The following is a 21,754-nucleotide window of genomic DNA, read 5'->3' as shown; positions in this document are numbered from 1 at the left end:
GACCCACATAGAAACAGTTACAAGGACATTGAGGTCTATAGATTACATAGCCGTATGTACTCTTACAATGTATAAATTATTTGATTGAATACATTTTCTTTGTGCAGACATCTACAAATTATTTAGTTCAAGTTACATTGTCACAATGATCACAACGTCCACACTTAAACATCCCTTGTACTTAAACAATAACTTCTCACAACTTTATCATTGATCGAGGGAGGCTTTCTGTAGCTCACTATTGGAGGTAGAAAAATCTCACATAAACTATTATTGATCTCCCAGTTTAGATTAATTATACATTTGATTTTATGTGATTCTGTATTATAATCCATCAAAAAATATTGATTTGTTGTGGTGTTCTTTTTGCTTTTCTTTTTAAGAAGGTTATCTTGTTGTAGTTGTGACACTTTATTCAAAGCCTGTGCCACACTTAGATGTTAAAAAGTAATAAAGAATAATTTTTTGTACATATACGTACAAAATTAGCACATGAAAATAGAGCACTAAAAGTACATTGTGTAAGTGCAATTTTTTCTCCTGGTCAAGACATCTGTGGTTTGTGGTTGGAAAGAAACGTTCACTTGTGGTGGATGCAGACCTCTATAAAAGAGCTCCACATGCTTCTGATGAGCACATCTGAACCTCGATTCTGAAAACTTCATCTTCACACTGGTTAGAGATCCTCTGCTAAGATGCTCCGCAACATCTTTCTTGTCAGCTTGCTCATATATGCAGGTAAAATAATCACCAGTTCAGTTCTAATATGACTTCTATGTTGTGTTAAGTATAAATATTTGTTTTATGCTTGAATCATTTGTTTTAACATTAATTATTGTCCATTTATTTGTAGTCTGTGGAGCTCATTGGGAGATCCGTGAGGTGGACTCTGCTGAGGACCAAGATGAAGAGATCTCTGTAAGCATCTCCTGATTACAACAGTTTGTTAAATGAGTTTATACTTTAAAATAATGACCGATGCACATATCTGTTTAACTAAAACTTTTCACACATTTGCATGTGATTAACAGGTGATCATTGACTGATTAAGTGGCACAGTTTATTGCATTGTCTCTATGAGTGCAGAGAGATTTGGAGATTTGCTTTTGTTATATTGTTATCTGCTTTACTGTATATGATTTATGTTTGCTTCATATGACGATGTTTTTCAGGCTGATGGCATGCCGAAACAGCAGTCAATTGGTGAATGCATTATATGCAAAACGATAGTAAAGGCGGTGAAAACATTACTCTCCCATAAACCAACGGTGGTGGGTGTCATTATTAATACTAAATTATTGACCTGACCATACATCTCATAACAACTTTGACTAAATTTATAATTTCCCTCAGGAAGAAATCAAAACCAAGCTGAAAAAGGTCTGTGCTATATTTGACCACAGGAAAGATTCGTGTGAAAACTTCATTGAGACGTATATTAAGAAGCTGGTCGATGAGCTGATGACAGATGACGCCCCAAACAAAGTCTGCTCTTTAATTCTTATCTGCTAATAGGTACAGAAAAACCCATGCTAAAAATGTACAATCATGCCTTTCCCCACAGTAATATTGTGATAATGGTTAAATGAGGATATATTAAAAAATTTTAAAACCTTTTTTGTTTGTTTGTTGTAGGTCAGAACCATAAAGGAGATCATTTTTGTACACGATCAACCTCATGACAATTTCTGAATGAGAATAAATTTGGGGATCCCTGCATTACAGTAAAAATAAAAATAAAAAATATGAATAAAGCAATCAATTATCTGTGTTTTCTTTTTTATTGTTTTCTAATTGTTAAGCTAAATCAAACATGTTCAAAATGTAAAGTAAATAAAATCTAAACAGAACAAATGTTATTCAAATATGCAGACAATATTCTCAACACCTCGAAAGCAAAAAATATTGCAGATAAATAAAGGGCTCTCGTCTTCTGCCACATCTAGAACAGATCAAACCATTTAGAGTGGCATTTCTGATTTGAATTGAATTTATGCATTTAGCAGACACTTTTATCCAAAGCAACTTACAGTGCATTCAGGCTAACAATTTTTACCTACCGTGTTCCCTGGAAATCAAACCCACAACCTTTTGCGTTGTTAACACAATGCTCTACCACTGAGCCACAGGAACACTAATTTACTAATCATTTAATTTAAATAGATTTGATGATGCCATTTCTGAATGATGTCTTACAGAACTTGACTCGTATGACTATGCTGAGAGGAAAATATAATTTCACTCTTTTATGAACCCATATAAAATCAGGCACTTCTAAATCATACTATAATATTAAATATATTATACTATAATACTATAATGTTGCTTGCAAGAAAAAATTCAGTCACTTATATAAGTCATACACTACTGTTTCAGAAAAAAATATAATGTATCATGGTTTCCACAAAAATATGACATATATATTGGTATAAAATGTTAAAATTCTTACCACCCCCAGACTTTTAAACAGTGGTGTACACGCCTAATTTTCAATGGATGTCAATGGAGGAAGATGCTCTTTTCTACCAAAATGTGTAGTTTACGACTACAGGGGTCTAAAAACTATGCTAACCAGCCCAACCTTGAACCTTGACCAGTATTATCCTGAATATTAAACAAACCTATAAATTGCTATCAGGGCACTGAACTGGAAATGGTTAAATGTTGAAAAGGTTTTTTGCTCAGATACCAGATAAGGCGGACTATACCAAATATAAAACAATGCAACTGCACCCGAGTACTAGGAGAAAAACTAAGCAAAGTATGACTGATTACCTACAAGGCACCAACTAATGAGGCCATGAGGCCATCTAACATGAATGCGGCAGAGGTGGAAAGTAACTATCCTTACGGAAAGAAATTTATTAAGAAGAAACTGAAACAACAGATGCTTCCATACTTAATTAAACATGATTATCAGACATAAAACTACGGAAGAGGATTAGGGCCAAGCAATATTAAAAAAATAAAACCATCTTGAGATTAAAGTCATTATAATCAAAGCTCCAAGCAAAAAAAAAAAAACATTTTCTTTTTTTTTTTTTTTTTAAACAAATCAATTAAAGAGCCATTGGCTCCTATAAAAGACAAAATTAGGCTGGAAATTTTTTTTTTAGGTGCCACAGAAATTTTTTTTATTTTTTTTTACGCTTTCACACCTATATTGTAATGTGTTTTTATCTTATAATTTCTTGTCTTTATCAGCATTTTAATCCATTTTATAGACGTTAGGAAACTAAGGTTTGCTTAAATTGGGAACTAAAAATGTTTTCCAACTTGGAAACTATATTCAGTCCCAAAGAACGGTTTATTACTCAGTCATTACTGTGCCAATTTCATGAACCATAACTATTTCAGCATCACTTGGCCCTCGAGTGTAGTTTGGGCTCCTCCTCAATGCATTCTATAAATGTTGTCCTGCACACATGCATTCTGTTATTCCTCTCAAGTCACTTGCAATTATATATGATGTGTTGAATTTGACCTATGCATTCTTGCATTCTTTCTTATCATGTCAACAGGTTAAGTAAAAATATGAATATGCAATATAGCACATACATTTATTCTGATGTAAATGATAGTTACGTTGCACTGTTTACACGTGCAAATGAGTGATTACATGAGACATTTCAGAAAGAAACTGTATCTTATAAAATACCATTTGATGTGCATTCATGTTTATTTCTAATAGTAGTAAAGCCAAAGATGTGATGAGTTCACATGCCGCTTGAACTGAGGTTCTAAAGGAAGCGCTCATGCCCATTAAAGAGTGCCAAATTGGTATTTATTTATTTTAGCTTTAAGTGTAGCGCATATCGAAGCTTGTATTGCTTCAGAGCAATGACGTCATTTATGTTGTCCGAAGCCTCCTTGACCAGACTGTTTCAGGAAGCGGTTAAAATCTTGTAAATTCGTGGACTGTAAAGTGTACTTCACAGGGTATTCCGCCATTTTAATAATAATTATAATAATTTGATACATTCTGGGTACTCAAAGTGCTTTACATGAAAAGGGGGATCTCCTCAACCACCACCAATATGCAGCATCCACCTGGATAACCCATCTGAGTTTCCATTCTGAAGGGGGCGAACATGTTCAGTTTAAATGGCACTGTGAATGGCATAGGGAATAAGGGAACATTGATACATCACTTCACAGGGAATGGAGAGGGAAAATCACCCAACTGTAATTGTGCACTGGATCACCAGTCAGAATTAATGATAAAGCAGAGCCATAGAGCAACAATCACACCACACTGAGTTGAGTTCATCACTGTTTTTTGATTTGAACCTACAACCTTTCCAACATCAGCTAAATTTTTTTACCAATCAATCCACTGGCAGGATACAAAAGCAAAATATGCAACAAAATTACAAATGTATGTATCCGAGCTGACAAGACACTTGATTAAATATTAAAATCATTGGAGGAATAGAATACTCCTTGAAGATTGAGATGGGCCAAAGGCCCCTCTATAGTGGCAGTAACCATAAAATGCAACTAAATGTCCTTTTTTCCACAAGGGGGCATCAGAGATGCTAACAATGATGTTAACAATAACATTGAATCACAATGATGTTTTTTTTTTAAATAATGTAAAGAAATATATATATACAGAGAGAGAGAGAGAGAGAGAGAGAGAGAGAGATAATTGTTGCTTATAGGTATGTACGTAAGTGTTTTGCCTCTGTCTGCTGTGTGTTTTGTTTGTCTCCATAACTACCCTCATTAGTTAGTCATTAGCCATAGACACTCATTGGTCCACCCACTCCTTGTTAGTTTCCATAGTAACTCATTGGTTCCTTCTGTTCACCTCTTGTGCTTTGTTAGTTGTTGAATGTTATGGTGTTGTTCTTCTCCTTGGATTCACGTGTTCTTGTTTTTTATATTAATTGCCTGGACTTAGATCCAAGCCTTAGCCTGTTTCCTCCAGCTCCTGCTCACAACAGTATATGCCATTGTAATACATTATACACTCACATTATTAGGTAGACCTGTTCAATTGCTTGGTAAGACAAATTACTAATCAGAAAACCACATGGAAACAACTCAATGCATTTAGGCATCTAGATCTGGTGAAAACGACTTGCTGAAGTGCAAACCGAGCATCAGAATGGGGAAGAAAGTGGGTTTAAGTGACTTTGAACTTGGAATGGTTGTTGGTGCCAGATGGGCTGGTCTGAGTATTTCAAAAACTGCTGATCTATTGGGATTGTAACGCACAACCCCTCAAGAGTATACAGATGGTCCAAAAAAGAAAAAATATCCAGTGAGTGACAGTTATGTGCAAAAATACCTTGTGGATGTTAGAGGTCAGAGAAGAATGGGCAGACTGGTTAGAGATGATAGAAAGGCAACAGTAACGCAAATAACCACTCGTTACAACCAAGGTATGCAGACTACCATCTCTTATCGACAACACGTCAAACCCTGAAACAGATGAGCTACAGCAGCAGAAGACCACACCGGGTGCTGCTCCTATCAGCTAAGAACAGGAAACAGAGCTTACAATTCACACAGGATCACCAAAATTTAACAATAGAAGATTGGAGAAACGTTGTCTGGTCTCATGAGTCTCGATTTCTGCTGCAACATTCAGATGGTAGAGTCAGAATTTGGTGTAAAGAACATGAAAGAAATGATCCATCCTTCTCTCAAGGGTTCAGGCTGTTGGTGGTGTAATGGTGTGGGGGATATTTTCTTGGCATACTTTGGGCCCCTTAGTACCAACTGAGCATTGATTAAATGCCACATCCTACCTGAGTATTGTTGCTGACCATGTCCACCCCTTTATGACTACAGTGTACCCATCTTCTGATGACTACTTCCAGCAGGATAATGCACCAAGTCAGAAAGCTCAAATCATCTCAGACTGGTTTCTTGTACATGACAATGAGTAACACAACCATCTGTATTAACATTTGAGTTTGCAAGAAATAGGTGTGGAGTTAATTCATAAACTTTTTAAAGTTGAAGAATTCTGTTTTCTTTGATAAACTGAAGAAATGTGCAAGGCTCGTTTGTTTGTTTCTAAAGGACTTTTCACACTGCACTTTATTAATGTCATTCTAAACCCAATTTCTAATTCCGGTTAATGGAATGTTTCATGTGTTTCAGCTTTGTCAGTCCAAGTCCATTCAGGAAAGAAAAAAAACTTTTATAGAGTCAGCAATATATGAGGATGTGCAATGTAAGAGTGATAAATGACACCAACCATGCAAATATGCAAAGCAGAATGTTAACCCAGGATTTAGGAATGTAGCATCTGTACCAAATGTACTCAGGATTTCGTTTTCCCATATTTAGAATGACTCGGGCTGAAAGGCATACTTAATGCTAAATGAAAATACTGTCATCATTTATTCACCCTCAAGTTATTCCAAATCTTTATAAATTTATTTCTTGTTTTGAACACAAACATTACAATTATTTTGAAGAATATGTGTAACCAAAGAGTTGATGGTCCCCATTGATTTCCATAGTATTTTTTCCATACTATGGAAGTCAGTGGAGACCATAAGGTGTTTGGTTACCCATATTCAAAATATATTCTATGTTCAACAGAAAAAAAGACATTCATGCAGGTTTGAGAGTGAGTAAATAATGAGAGATCTTTTATTTGAATGTGTACTACAACCTTAACTATTTCAAGTCTAAAAAGCCCTTGAATGTTAGCTTTAGCTGGGAAGTTGGTGAACTTCCTGGAACTTCTGCACTAGAGATAATGGTGTGATTATTGTGGTGTTGTATGCCACAGTTTTCTGCATATTTGTCATGTATACTCAACTTTACACCACTTTTTTGCTTTCAGTTGAAAATAAATGTGTGAAACAAACTTTAATGTTTTGTGACATGAGTTCTCACTTATTGGTCCATCCATTGGTCGCACATACTTTTACAAACAGAGGATGCTTGAATTAGTATTTTACTGGTCCGTTTCTTGGTCTATCAGCACTGTACCATATACATTGATATCCCATTCCAATTTTAAACTCATAATTTCTTAAATTTCACAAATAATCCGCAATAGAGACAATTTGGAGAAAGACTGTCAAGACTGTGAAAGACTGGGAGACTTTCAAAAAGAACAAGAAACTTCAAACATTACAATAATGATCGTTATCAGTTTGGTTGTCTTTGCGCAGATGAGCTTCTAAAACAGCTTTACTTTTGAGATACTGCAAGATACTGCTACTGCAAGATTATGTCACCACAAGCAGCTTTTAGCAGTAATACAATTTATTGTGTAAACAAAGAAGAATGATATCATATTTGTACTAGTAATTCCTCCCATTTGCTATCAGTTTTGAAAACTTGGAAAGCAATAGTACAGGTCAATATTGTAAACCTATTACTATTCCTTTAAATAGGATTTCATCATTGTTTTGAACTTACAATCTTTGCATTATCAGCCCAGATCTTTACCAACCAAAAAACTGACAGGATACAAAAGCAAAATGCACAATAATTTGACAATTTATGTATGTGAGCTGATGAGACACTGGCGATTAAACCTGAACATCAACTGAGGAAAAGAAAATATTGAAGTTTGATATAGGTCAAAGGTCGCTGGGCCTCCATGAGGGCGTTAAGAAGACTTTGAAAGCTAACTGAGATCACTAAAGGGTTGGCAGAGTCCAAAGTCCAAAGACACAAGAGAGGGGATAAAAGGAAAAACATCTAAAAACAACCAAAAAATTCAGACCTGTATGACATGCATTCTTCTATGGAAGACACAATGACTAGCTGGAACCAAGAACCACCTCTTTAAATGTATCAAATTAGGTATTAATTTGATTGGTGTAAGAGTAAGATAAATTTTCACATTTAAAATGGAAAACCACCACCACCACAAAAAAAAAAAAAAAAAAAAAAGTTGGTGAGGTGAGGTTTTGTTACTCTCTCTAACAAGAAGAGGATGATGGTTAGAAAAAATAAACACAAGATCAACTAAACCCAATGATGTTTGGTTCTTTTAACGGTTTTCTTAGGTAAATTCTACAAAGTTTCAAACAAAATAATTATTTTACAGCTTCCACCATGTACAATTACAGAAAAAAGGATTGTAATGAATTGTTTCTTTTTAGTCCATCAAAAACATAGAGTACATTTTAAGAGGCCAAACAGGCCATAATTATTGAAAAGCTTCTTGCAAACTCTGGTGAAGTAAACCCTTATCAACGTTAGTGAAATTGATTACTGAAAAGCCTGTAGGTTTCTAATAAGACTAAAGGAATTGATTAGCTGGATCAGTTGAATCTGAATCAGTCAGAATCTGTTGAATCTGAACTCTTTTGGACAGTGGCTCTACAGAAAATGAAATTGACACCTCTTCTTGATCTTACAGCTGTCTTTAATACTGTGGATCATAATGATCTTATTTGCTCTTTAGAACATCTGATCAGTATCAGGGGCACAGCCTTATGGTAGTTCAGTTCTTATTTCAAAGTTAGGTCTTTTTCTGTAGAGCTAGGCAAGTTTTCCTCATCACCTGCCTCAATTATTAGGGGAGTACCTTATATATGCACCCTTTATCAGGATGCACAATGTTTCTTTTAATTTATATGCTGATGTACCTCCCGCTAAAAGCTGATGATTCCATTCAACCATTGCTGGACTGTATCTCAGATATAAAAAAATGGTTATCAAATAACTTTCTCCAACTCATTGTGAAAAAAAACGAAATTAATGTTTTTGGTCCCCAAAAAATGAAAATGGATATTAAGGAGCTGGGCAATCATTTCCCCTCCATTTCCTCACAAGTAAGAAACCTGGGCGTTATCATAGATTCAGAATTATGTTTGTCCAAACAAATTAATTCTGTCATTAGGAACTGTTTTTATCGATTACCGGTCATCTACAAACTTAAATCGTTTTTGTCTTTTCAGGATTAGAAAAAGATTATTCATGCTTTTATTACCTCATGTTTGGATTAGTGTAACTCACTGTACTCAGGTCTTCCTCAGTCATTGCTTTCACGTCTCCAGTTGGTACAAAATGCAGCTGCAAAACTGCTGACTGGGGCAAAGAAATATGACCATGTCACTTCAATTTTAGCTTCACTTCACTGGCTGCCAGTCCATTTGAGAGTTAAGTTTAAGATTCTGTTGTTTGTTTTTAAAGCTCTTAAATGGTAAATGGACTGCATTTATATAGCGCTTTCAACAGACCACATGGCCATCCAAAGCGCTTTACAATTTGCCTCACATTCACACACCAACTGCGGTGTCAGCCATTCAAGGCGCCATCCAGCTCGTCGGGAGCAGCTGGGGTTAGGTGTCTTGCTCAAGGACACCTCGACACTTGGTCAGGTGGAGCCGGGGATTGAACCACCAACCTTCTGGTTTGTAGACAACCTACATGAACCACTGAGCCACTGCCACCCACAATCAAGCTCCATCTTATCTTTGAGAAAACTGCCTTTAAAGTTGTCCAAATGAAGTCCTTAGCAATGCATATTACTAATCAAAAATTAAGTTTTTATATATTTATGGAAGGAAATTTTGATCCATGCAATGTATTTTTGGCTATTGCTGCAAATATACCCCAGTGACTTAAGACAGAAGTTTTTATGGTCCAGGGTCACAAATTTTATCAAAATAGATTGATATAAGCTTTCTGGACCAGAACAAGAAATATGATTATATATCAGGTTTTGTTACTCTCTAACAAGAGAGTATAAAAACAAAATAACTAAAGTAGGCATGCAAAACTCTTTAGAGTTTAGTTTCAACACTGTTCCACAGTACATACCATAGTTGTTTAATGTATAATGCCAGTTATTAGATTGCATTATACATGTTTCATGGTAGTACAATTGCATTGTTGAAAGCAGCTTCTCTTATGATGGCACATTCAATTTCTGTGCAATAGCATTACAGTCTGAAATATGGTACTATTTAGATATAGTATATGTAATCAAAGTACTATCATTTTTTTAAAATAAGCATCACGCATACAGGAAGATGTATAAAACAAAAAAGTAATACAATCTTGACATGTTCGTGCTACTCATCTCACCCCACAATTTATGTGGTTTCTGGTTTTAAAGCAATGTTTTAAAAAGGAGTGGCACAAAGACAATCAAGCAAACAACAGTTTTCAGTCACATTGCGCTCAGACTCTTTTGCCAAACAAGATGCTGCGGAGTATCATCCTGATCACCCTGCTGATTTCCTCAGGTAAAATTAGCACAGATCAGTTGTTGTTAGTTATTTTTATTAAACAATTTCACTATATTTTCTTTTCCTCACTGAAAAACACAGCTTAGACTGATTTGGACCAGTTTAAGTTCAGTGAATGTACCTAAACTAAACATATCATTCTTATGGTTTAACTGAACTCATGCAGTATATTGCAGAACATTTATTACTTAATATGTCCTATATATATATATCATGCATTTATTCCTTACAGTTTGTGCTCTTCACTTGGAAATGCACAAAGCCAAATCTACTGAAAATGAATTTAAAGAAGACTATGTAAGTTGTCCTCAATGTTGTTTATCACAATCTCATTTTGTGTTTACATTTAAAGAAGCAAAGCAAATTATTTCACCAGATTGTGCATAATTAGTGCTGAAACAAACATATTTAACACAGACATTTTCTTGCCTTTTTATTATTGCATTTATTTCTAGTATTTTTCCAGATTATTATTGTTTTACCAAGCTTTTATGCCTGCGCAAACTTTTATCATAACAAATAACATGTACACAAATGTATCTAATTTAGTCATTCCCAATGATCTACATTGATGCTACTGCCATTAAATCCTGAACAATATACATTCTAAGGATGTTTAAGTCATAAATTACACCATTTGAGCAGCTTAAAGTTGATACAAAAATAATTTTAAACATTTTACAGCATTTTAAACCGGTATTTCCGCATCCCATTTTCTTACAGACTTACTATGACTGATATTTAATTTTTATTTACATTGTTGTAACATTTCTCCCTATTGTATACTTTTTTCTAATTATTAAATGTAACAGTTATAATTAAGGTTTTTAGTGTGTGTTTAAATAAGGTGGTGTACATCTTTGATAGTGACCTAACTGTCATGTAACTATTGACTTTAATATGCTGTATCTGTTATCTTGTTAGGTTGAGATGCCAACAGGACAATTCCCTGGAATGTGCTGGGCTTGCAAGTGGGCAATGGGGAAGCTGAAAAGTCAGGTCACCAATGGCTCATCTAAGGTTGGTAACAGTACTGTTTCATACTCTTTAATAAGTTCATATGAGGCTAATGGCCTAATGTTAACTCTACTGGTCACTTTACTACAGGAGGACATTAAAAGGATGCTGGGGATGGTCTGTGATGAGATCGGCTTCCTGAAGTACCTGTGTAGGATGTTTGTGAACAAGTACATGGGCACTCTGATCGAAGAACTTTCAACTTCTGATAGTGCCAGGACCATCTGTGTTCACGTTGGTGTTTGTTAAAGGCCTTTGAAAGTTTAATAATTTTTTAAAAGTTTAAGTCCTTTCTTTGATAAATTGAATAAATGCATAAGGCTATTTAGTTAGTTTGCTTCTTAAGGGCTTTTCACACTGCTCTTCAAGAGATAGTTCATCCAAAAATGAAAATTACCCCATGACTTACTTACCCTCAAGCCATCCTAAGAGTATATGACTTGCTTATTTCAGACTAATACAATCGCAGTTATATTAAAAAATTTCCTGGCTTTTCCAAGCTTTATAATTCAAGAGAATGGTGGTCAAGATTTTGAAGCAAAATAAAGTGCATCCGTCCATCATAAAAAGTGCTCCTCACAGCTCCAGGGGGTTAATAAAGGCCTTCTGAAGCAAAGTACAGCATTTGTGTAAAAAAAATATATCCAAATTTATGACAGTTAGCAGCTAAACATTATTGGATATTTTTCTTACACAAATGCATCAGATTACTTTAGAAGGCCTTTATTAATCCCCTGGAGCCATGTGAAGCTCTTTTTTTATGATGGATAGATGCACTTTATTTTGCTTCAAAATCTCAACCACCATTCACTGCCATTATAAAGCTAGGAAGAGGCAGGCTATTTTTTAAACTCTAATTGTACTAAACTAAGAAAATCATACGCCTGAAGGTGAGTAGATAAACAATGGCACAATTGTAATTTTAAAATGGCACAATTGTCGTTCTAAACCCTGCCTTTAACCCCCGGGTAAAGAAACCTTTCACACTTTAGAAGCAGGTTTATATGTAGTGAGAAACAGTTGGGTGTTAAAATGTTAGGGCTAAACACTTAGCAACAGTTATGGAAAAGTCGCACGATAAACTGTCGGTTTAGCTTTTAAGGGGAAAAAATGTCAATTGGTGACTGAAAATGTGCTAAAATTTGAGTGATAAAGAGTCTGTTTCATTCTTACCTTTACAGTCCAAAAACTCCATATAGAGAAGAAAGAAACAGCATAATTGGCAACATATAATATGAAGATGAGCAACGCAAGAGCTGTTATGTAAGCAAGTCACGATCTGTTAGTCCACTGACCCCACGAAAATGCAAAAAAGCGCAAAAAAAAATCTGGATTTAGGAATGTACAGTATGAAATGTCGGCATATGAATAACCACTTTTAATTGTTAGCCCCTGGTACATTCTGAGCAATGTGTGATGTGAAGCAAGATAACCCAGGATCCTGTTGACCCAGAGTTAACTGTTTCAAGTGTGAAAAGCCCTTGAGTGTTCGCTTTAGCTGGGAAAACTGAGCTAACATCAAGAGCACTAGAGCTAATGGTGTGATTATTACACTTTTGTATACCACATTTTTTTAATACTGTATACTCTCTTTTTCTTTAAATTACGCCACAATAAATGCATGCAACTCATGTTTTGTGACATGTTTTTGCTCTTCCAATTTTTGGAGATACTTTTACAAACAGAGGATGCCTGAGTTAATATTTATTGGTCTGTTTCTTGGTCCATAAGCACCACATTAACATATTAATATCCCTTGCCCATTTCAAACTCATAATTTCTTACATTTACCAAAAAATCTGCAATGAAGAAATGGGTTTGAAGTCAAGTATAAACAAACATACATGTCCATACAAATAATTACAATAACAAAAATACATAATGACTGTACACATGCTACAATTAGACAGTATTTACAGACAAATGTTTTCAAGAATTTGTCCATTAGACTAATGCTACTGCCAGAAAGAGTTTACTGAGAAGCTGCGGTGATGCTCAGCTTGCATTTGGAGTTGCGAGAACACATGCATGGGTTCTGATCTTCGTCTCCAGCTCTGCTGCAGTGCATCCTGGTCTAGTTTATTCAGACTCTGGGAGCACAAACGCAGGTCTCTGATGTGATCAGACAGACTTTCCAAACAAACATCACCCAGAGGTCCTGACACCTGACAGCCTGTCATGAAGAACAAGAGGAACTTCAAACATTACAGGACACAGTAAAAAGTCACATTCATAACAACAGTGATCATTATCAGTTTGGCTGGTGACACATCCAGCAATTCAAACATTGCACAAATTAGCTTCTCAAACAGCTTTTCCTGTGAGCAACTGATGCTGCAAGATTATGATGTGACTACATGCAACTCTGTAACAAAAATAAGCTTGAAGTGTCACAAGTGTCAGAAATTTGTCACCACTTCCAGTTAATTTGATATCTATTATCTTCATTATATGCCTTTTTGCAGCAAATAAAATGTTGCTTGTCAAAAAACTGAATAACATCATACTCTTACTAGTTATTACTCCCATTTTTGATCAGATGCTCAGAAAGCAAGGTCTGAATTGTCAGTAAACCTATCACATGAAAAGTACCCTAAAATTCCCTTTGAGTTTTAACCTCTTTGCTTAAAGGGATAATTCACCCAAAATTGGAAATTCTGTCATTAATTACTCACCCTTATGTCGTTCCTAACCCGTTAAGACCTTAAGATATTTATGATGTATTCCGAGAGCTCTCACCCTCCCATAGACAGCAAGGATCTTTTACAAAAATTGCCAAAAACAGCCCTCAAGTCCAAACATCTTAAGCACACGTTCTTGTTTTTATTATTTGGAAAGGGGAACTGACTGACAGGTTGTAGTCTAAACTGCACTCGAGGGAAGTAAGTGTACTTGTGTCAGGAGTTTAATGAGGATCTCCTTGAAAGGCTGGTCAGATGGACCTCTACAGACTGCAGAGAGCTGAAAGTGCGTGAGTCAGTGCATTGGTAACGTCTTCAACACAAGCTCAAAACCAGTGGAGCCCAGTGTATTATGGGAGAGGCACACTGTCCGCATATTTCCAATGCCTGTGAGAGCATAAAATAACAGACGGTATAGAAACAGCATTCATTCAGGTGTCTAACAGAGGTCACTTCAGATCAGATGCATCTGATGGTGCACCTACTGGCCATGGCGTTGGCTAAGAGGAAACGTTGTTGCTGCAGGAAGCATGCAGAGAGGCCACAAGCTTGCAGGGACAGAGTGGACAGCAGGGGGCAGGCGGACAGAAGACCTGCTAATGCCTGCATCTAGCCATCACCCAGAGGATTCATGCTTAAATTCATCTCCTCTAGACACTACAGAGAGAAAAGATTTGAATATAAAAGGAGCGGGGGGAAATTAATATATAACATATATAATCAATGTATGCTATTAAAAAGTATATTATGCATCACTCGTTTCAGAGAATGATGATCAACAAGTTCTCAGCAATCTGATTTCATGATGTGAGAATTTCACATCTGTTCTTTTAGACTTGACCATTAACGCTTTCCTCGTGAAACCACTGAACTAAAAAAGGGAAGCAGTTCATTTCTTCTCAGAGAGGAGCAAAACTCATGACCACATACTGACAAGAGAGTCTTAAATATCTTATATTCATTTTTCACACGTAGCTGCAGATCTTTAGATTGGTTCGGACTGTGGAATCAAATTTCCTCTATTGAGGACAATAAAGAATAAATATGAATATGAATATGAATATGACTAATAAATTCCCACGAGCCTCAGAAATGCGACCCTGGTCTCCTTCCTTCTCCTACAAAAGAACATTATCACATACATTTATGCAAGTTATAAGTTATTACAAGTGTATTTAAATATGCTAAATTAATCTTAATGTGAAAATAGGGGAAAGAGTTTAAACATGAAATATAATAATATTTTAAATATCTATTATCTACGGTGCGCGTAAAGTGACTTGTTCGGTTTACTTAGTTTTGTCGTGGCCACGACGTAATAACTCGTGGGAACGTGATAATATGTTGTGGCCACGAGATATTAATTTGTGGGAACGTCATATTAACTCGTGGGAACGTCATATTATGTCGTGGCCACGAGATAATTTTGTCGAGGTAACGACATCCTTATGTCGTGGCCTCAAGATGCTATGTTGAGGGAACAACATCCATTTCTCGTGGCCACGACTTCTTATGTTGAGGGAACGACATGTTTTTCTCGTGGCCACAAGTTTAATGCGTAAAACAAACCTGCGTGACCATAGCAACCCAGGTTTATCAGAGATGGATTCATTTATATACATATAAAGTGTTGGTTTTATCTAGTAAATCAGCATGTTTCTGTTTTATAGGTGAAAAGTCGCCAACCTTCAGCGCACTAGCTAGTTTAAATGTTAAACAAACATACAGCGATAGATGTGTGTGCCATCCTTTGGATGGTCTCTTAAAATAATACACATTGCTAATCATAGTTAGCCCAGCGATAGGTTACATTAGAAAATAAGCCTTGACAAAATTCCCCATACCACCCAAAAGTAATTCATATGGCCGTATGGCATACGGGTCAGGTAGCCTGCTTCCATCCGCGAGAGTTAATAAAAAAAGAAAAGCTGTCACAGTCCCGCAGAGTCAGGGACTGTACATATTCGGACAGTTCCGAACCTTCTTCTGCATCCATGTTTAATAAATCCCTCCTACAACGTGCTAGTTTATGCTTGTCAACACTGCGTCCGCGCCTCTTTTTGCCTCCAGCTAAGCCCCGCCCACCCGGAGACGTTGGAATGTTTACAAACTTTTAAGGGGTCTATAGGCTAATAATAATAATAATGTACACATATTACGTGAGAAATACTATCAGTTAATCGACTTACAAGACTGTAGGATGGATAAAAAAGTTCTTTATGTCATATTTATTTATGATAAACTTCATTTGAATGCTGACAATCGCATGTAATACAGCCCGGTAGCCAAATCATATGGTTAATATAATAATTTCTTAAAAAAATATTAAAATATTAATGAATACATCTCTGATAATCCCAGGTTGCTATGGTCACGCAGGTTTGTTTTACGCATTAAACTCGATGGTGAGTTTATCTCAGATGGTGAGATAAATGGCCACGAGAAAAACATGTAGTTCCCTCAACATAAGAAGTCATGGCCACGAGAAATGGATGTTGTTCCCAGGGGGGCAGGGTTTCATATTTTTTTGAAGCACCCATGGGTGCCGCCATTGGCTAGAGGACCCCCACTTGCTGTTAGCATTCCATTGACTCCCATTAATTTTGGCGTCACTTTGACAGTGAATAACTTTACATCTGAGGCATTTAAATACTCCATTTGTCAGTTAATTATCTCTAAAGAAACATGAAAATGTATAAAAGGCTCCATTAACTTGTATCTTATGTTATGTTCCCGTAGAAGCAGTTTTTGTAAAAACTAACGACTAACGATTGCGTCATAACCAGCGACTCTCTGTCGCACAGTAGAGAAATTACCATATGGACAGGAGGAGAAGCTCGCAGACAATCTTTTACTGTCTATGAGGCTATCGGGGGGGGGGGGGGGGGGTGGTGGAGGCATGAAGTCAAGGGAGATAATTAATCAGAATACTTACCAAAATGTGCTCCTGTTCACGCTCGCCTTCTCTGGAAGATTCAGTGGGTGATTCAGATTTCTCTTGGCACAGCGATTAGAAGACTTACAGGTTGCTCACGTGACATTTACGCCATCAAGCTCAGTTTGAGTCTGCGCAGTACGCCCGACCCCCCAGGAAGTGCTTGCTTCTAATTGACTTCAATTTTCTCCGTTGAATCCAATGGGGTCGCTGTGTCCATTTCTTTTACTGTCTATGGTTGCTCCCTCAAAAGTCAACATAGTATTCTTAGGCCACGACCAGTGTTGGGAAGGTTACTTTGGAAATGTAATAGGTTACAGATTACAAGTTACCCTGTTTAAAATGGAATAGTAGTGTAACTTTTTCAATTACTTTATTAAAGTAATGTAACTAATTACTTTTGAGTACTTTTTGATTACTTTTCTAAATTTGTGAAAATTAAAGAATAATAAATGAAAGCATATACATCAACTTAAATAAAGTTATCTAATAAGCATGTGACGTATTCTGTGTAATAAACTCCTGAAACATTGGTGTTTTTTTAAACTGCTGTTTCTTTGTATATGATGATAGTTTTCTCAAAATAAGTAAAATGCACATGAAATGACACAGAGCAGTTCTAGAAATTATGTTTATGTGCTCGTGTACTCCTATATTGAGGCAGCAGAGGTTGAAAACACTGCGAGCTTCAGTAGGCCTATGTGTAGTAAATGAAACCATGTCTTTGGCATTAATTTACAGGAGGGGCGGACTGGGAAAAAACTCATACAAACAAATTCATGGACAAAACTATTTTTTTGTATGGACCTGACATAAAAAAAGGTTTAAATCTTTAATTTGGGACCATGCAAAATAATTTAAAGTTCTCTCCTGAACTGCACCTTCACTTCTATTTTTCTCTTCAGTTTCTTTATTTTGCCCTGTTATCCATCTCTCTCATGACTTTAATACTCAAGATTGAACAAAACTATACTTTACAATACAATACTCTACAATACTACAATATCTTTATAGAAAAATCCTAATACTGTACATGAGTCATGTTTTCCCTTACAAAAATTAACCATGCTTTTATTAGCCTATATAAAAGTAAAATAACCTTGTTTTGTTTTTGTTTTTTTGCAAATGGATTTGTATTTATTTTTAAATAAATACATTTGTAAAATAATTTTACATTTTTGGTTACCACAGTTAAATTTATAGTTAAATATTAAAATGTTAATTTTCATAAGGGTTGTGTTGTTGTCTGTCGTAGCTCCCCCTAAACCTATAAAAAAAAATATCCGAATTTTTTTCAGCTAAATAACTACTGTAACATTACAACAGATAATAATGATGTCCTTAATATAGTTTTTTGAGCGATGACTGATGAGCAACGTGCTGCTGCTTGATTAATAAAAAAAAAAAAAAAAAAAAAACACAAAAAAAGCATCTTTACAGATAAAACTGACCTAAAACCCTGAACAGTATAGTTCTGCTTCTCTGCTCCAGCTGTGCGCTTCCACACTCCACTCTCTTTCTCACATTGATTACTCTCGGTCTGATCCAAACCGTTTGGCGGAGGCGCGGAGAGCGCGCGAGTCATGACTAACACTTCATGACTTATTAGAGATTTAATTATCAAATGGCGTATTCGCAAATGATCGCTTTAGTACATTCGGCAGGCAATTATACAATAATGATATTAAATGGTGGGGTAAAATCAGCTGCCAGGCCACCGGGAATTGTCCCGTTTCTCCCGGTGTCCAGTCCGCGCCTGATTTCCACAGACAGAAAGAATGTGCAAGTCATATATTGCATTTTTGGGGCTTAATATTCACAGACACTAGTCCATGTCATGTTTTGATTTAAGTGTACTGACCTACTTTTGATTTAGTCATCCAAAATGTGGCATATTCCGTCCGCGTTAGGCATTCCGTTTTTATGACTGGATTCTACGAACCAGACTGTATTTCCGCATCCCGGAAATTATTAGGGTGGTATGTCTCAGAATAGTCAGTGCAATTTGGGTTAAATCTGTATGTGGATGTGTGTAAATATTCAAATGTAATCCCCTTTGTAATCGTTAAAAAATTCATAAGTAGCCTAACTGTAATTTAATTACTAATTTTTTCGTAGTAACTGTAACTAATTACAGTTACAATAATTTTGTAATTAAATTACGTTACGCTATTACATGTAACTAGTTATTCCCCAACACTGGCCACAACATAAGGATGTCGTTACCTCGACAAAATGATCTCATGGCCACGACATAATATGACGTTCCCACGAGTTAATATGACGTTCCCACAAATTAATATCTCGAGGCCACGACATATTATCACGTTCCCACGAGTTATTATTTCATGGCCACAACAAAACTAAGTAAACCGAACAAGTCACTTTACGGGCACCGTAATTATCGACTGATTTCATTAAACAAAAAAAAAATGATAAGAAAGACTCTAATAATGGCCAATAACTGATAGGAAAACTTCTGTAATGTCCATCCCTAATAGATGATCTTACATTACTGGAACAATAAAAGTACACTTACCTGGAAAGCAGCTTGACTCTTCATTTCAAATGTGTCCGAATTTTTTGAGCCCCTCTCTAGTGATCTGAATGGCTGATATGTCTAAAATCCTCAGTTTGGACATAGTGGCTGCTGCAGAAATCAGTTCTGGAAGGAGCTAATTGTTCAGAAGGTTGGCAGAGATGCGCAGCTCTGTGAGGCTGGCCTGCAGTTTGAGGGCTCGGAGGAGAGGAGTCAAAAAAAAAAAAAAAAATTGTATATATATATATATATATATATATATATATATAGTACCAAATAAATGAAAATGTGATTAAGAAACTGCAGAATCGAGGAAGACATAAAACTAATTAGCAATGGAAAATAAAGTTTAGTATCATTAATATCTGTCTATTCATTTTATTATTATTATATTATACTGTATTTTATTATACTATATACAAAACTATTATATATTAACAATTTCTTCTTAGTAAAATTTTTTTTATTATTATTATTATTATTATTATTATTATTAATAAACTATTTATTTTAAAATTTATTTAAAAGCAGTTCCTGGCAACTCTTTTGCTCCCACAGTATGTTTGTTTTTCTACAATCCCTCTGTAAATGACTCTAATCTTGGCTTTCATTCTTTAGTTAAAAAAAAAAGTAAAACTTATGTATGAGCAAAAATTATTTGCTTTTCATTAAGCTCTTACAAAAACCTACAAACAATAGAAAAATACAGAGACGTTCGCCCATGATCTCTGACCTCTTCATTAGTGTGTAGCAAAGCTAGCAGTGGATCGGTGGGTAAGAGAAGAGTGCCCTCTTTCTGCAGGGATAGACGCAGCGGTGATCCACACGTCTTCACACAACCACGCCACCGTACAGGAGTCTGCCTCACTGCACTGCACAACACAACATATAACATCTATAATTACATACACTCAATGACCATTAAACACTATCTGATACATTCAAAAGCAGCATCAGACCTGTGTGGAACAGGAATCAAGAAGACATTGTCCTGATCTCTGACCCTCATCCTGATCGGTGCAGGAACATGGGCTGCTCGGTTCTGAAATGATGCTGGAAGCTATAAAAACTTTTTTATACTTTTTGACTCATTTGCTTAGTTTTGCTAAGAATTATGACATTTTTACATAAATAGTGTTAGAATTGCAGAATAACTGCATTCATTTCCAAAATGGTAACTGAATGCCACTTTATACATTAAACATACAAAGTAATAATGAGAGTGTATTACCACTGACTGATGGGCAGGAGGTGCAGGGGCATTGGATGGGCTCAGATCCTTGAGTCATGATTGGACTTTGTGGCCTGCTGACCTCCCTCCTGGCTAGATTCACCGGGCATTTGATTCATCTTCACCTGCCGAGACTTATTAGTGCCCTTCTTCAGAGACAGACCCCTACTGGAGGAACTTTGAACTGCTATGAGAAATAGTTAGAGGAATCAAACTAATTCACACTGACAATTATGTAATATCTGTATATTAATTAAAATATATTAATAATAACATACAAAAAGAACATTTTATGTCAAACATTAATTAATGTATTAATTCATTTCAGTGTTGGGAAATGTTAGTTTTGAAAGCATTCCAGGAAAAGTGTTACATTACCATATATATCATAATTACATCGAAATAAACAGGACCATTTTCTAAAAAAAAATTAAGTATAGAAAACACAGCATTGCACATTGCATAATTTCTTAATTAAACATTTAACTTATAAAAAATTTTTTTTATTATTATTCATTCAAATGGAGCTAAAATAAAATAAAAATATTTGATGAAACACTTATACTAAAGAGAAAGTTAGAAAGACTGCCTTGGCAACTCACTGAAATAAAAATAAATTAAAATAATAAATTGACTAAAATTTTAATAAAGTTAATTGAATTAAACTTAAATATTAATAAAAGCACCTACCAAAATGATTAAAACTTCAATTAAAATTAAAACTAAAAACATAAAAGCAAAAACAAATACAAAATATGAATAATTACAAAAAATATTAGTGCTGTCAAACGATTAATCATATCCAAAATAAACGTTTTTGTTTACATAATATGTGTGTACTGTGTATAATTATTGTGTATATATAAATACACACACATGCATGTATGTAATTTTTTTCTATTGTTTCTTGTTTCTTTTTTTTTTATTAATTAATTTTGTAACATTTTGTAACCTTTCATAACATTACAAATGTCTTTACTGTCACTTATGATCAATTTAATCCATCCTTCCTGAATAAAAGTATTGATTATTATTTTTTTATCTTACCCTGAAATTTTGAACTATAGCGTATCATGATTTCCACAAAAATATTAAGCAGCACAACTGTTTTCAACATAATAAAACTAAACATTTCTTAAGTGTAAAATCAGCATATTAGAATGATTT

At 35.3% G+C, this 21,754-nt stretch overlaps 1 protein-coding gene and 1 pseudogene across 1 annotated transcript; one reads left to right on the top strand and one right to left on the bottom strand.

The window, feature by feature from the left end:
- Positions 1–623: 623 nt before the first annotated feature.
- LOC132113163 (prosaposin-like) lies at positions 624–1,715 on the top strand. Its single transcript, XM_059520983.1, has 5 exons — positions 624–738; positions 854–918; positions 1,173–1,271; positions 1,354–1,515; positions 1,636–1,715. The coding sequence occupies exons 1-4, from the start codon at positions 696–698 to the stop codon at positions 1,510–1,512; spliced, it is 366 nt and encodes a 121-aa protein (XP_059376966.1). The 5' UTR covers positions 624–695; the 3' UTR covers positions 1,513–1,515; positions 1,636–1,715.
- An 11,441-nt stretch (positions 1,716–13,156) lies between these two features.
- On the bottom strand, positions 13,157–20,365 carry LOC132113363 (tonsoku-like protein; annotated as a pseudogene).
- Between the last annotated feature and the right edge of the window lie 1,389 nt (positions 20,366–21,754).

The sequence above is a fragment of the Carassius carassius genome, chromosome 32, assembly GCF_963082965.1.
Source record: "Carassius carassius chromosome 32, fCarCar2.1, whole genome shotgun sequence".
In the NCBI taxonomy this organism is placed as follows: Eukaryota; Metazoa; Chordata; class Actinopteri; order Cypriniformes; family Cyprinidae; genus Carassius; species Carassius carassius.
Note: the sequence above shows the minus strand (reverse complement) of the source record. Positions and strands in the feature narration are given on the sequence as shown.

Excerpts from the sequence above, each read along its gene's own strand:
- LOC132113163 (XM_059520983.1), top strand. The coding sequence starts at position 696 with ATGCTCCGCAACATCTTTCTTGTCAGCTTGCTCATATATGCAG. Across the intron at positions 739-853 it reads CAGCTTGCTCATATATGCAG|TCTGTGGAGCTCATTGGGAG; the intron begins GTAAAATAATCA and ends ATTTATTTGTAG. Across the intron at positions 1,272-1,353 it reads TCTCCCATAAACCAACGGTG|GAAGAAATCAAAACCAAGCT; the intron begins GTGGGTGTCATT and ends AATTTCCCTCAG.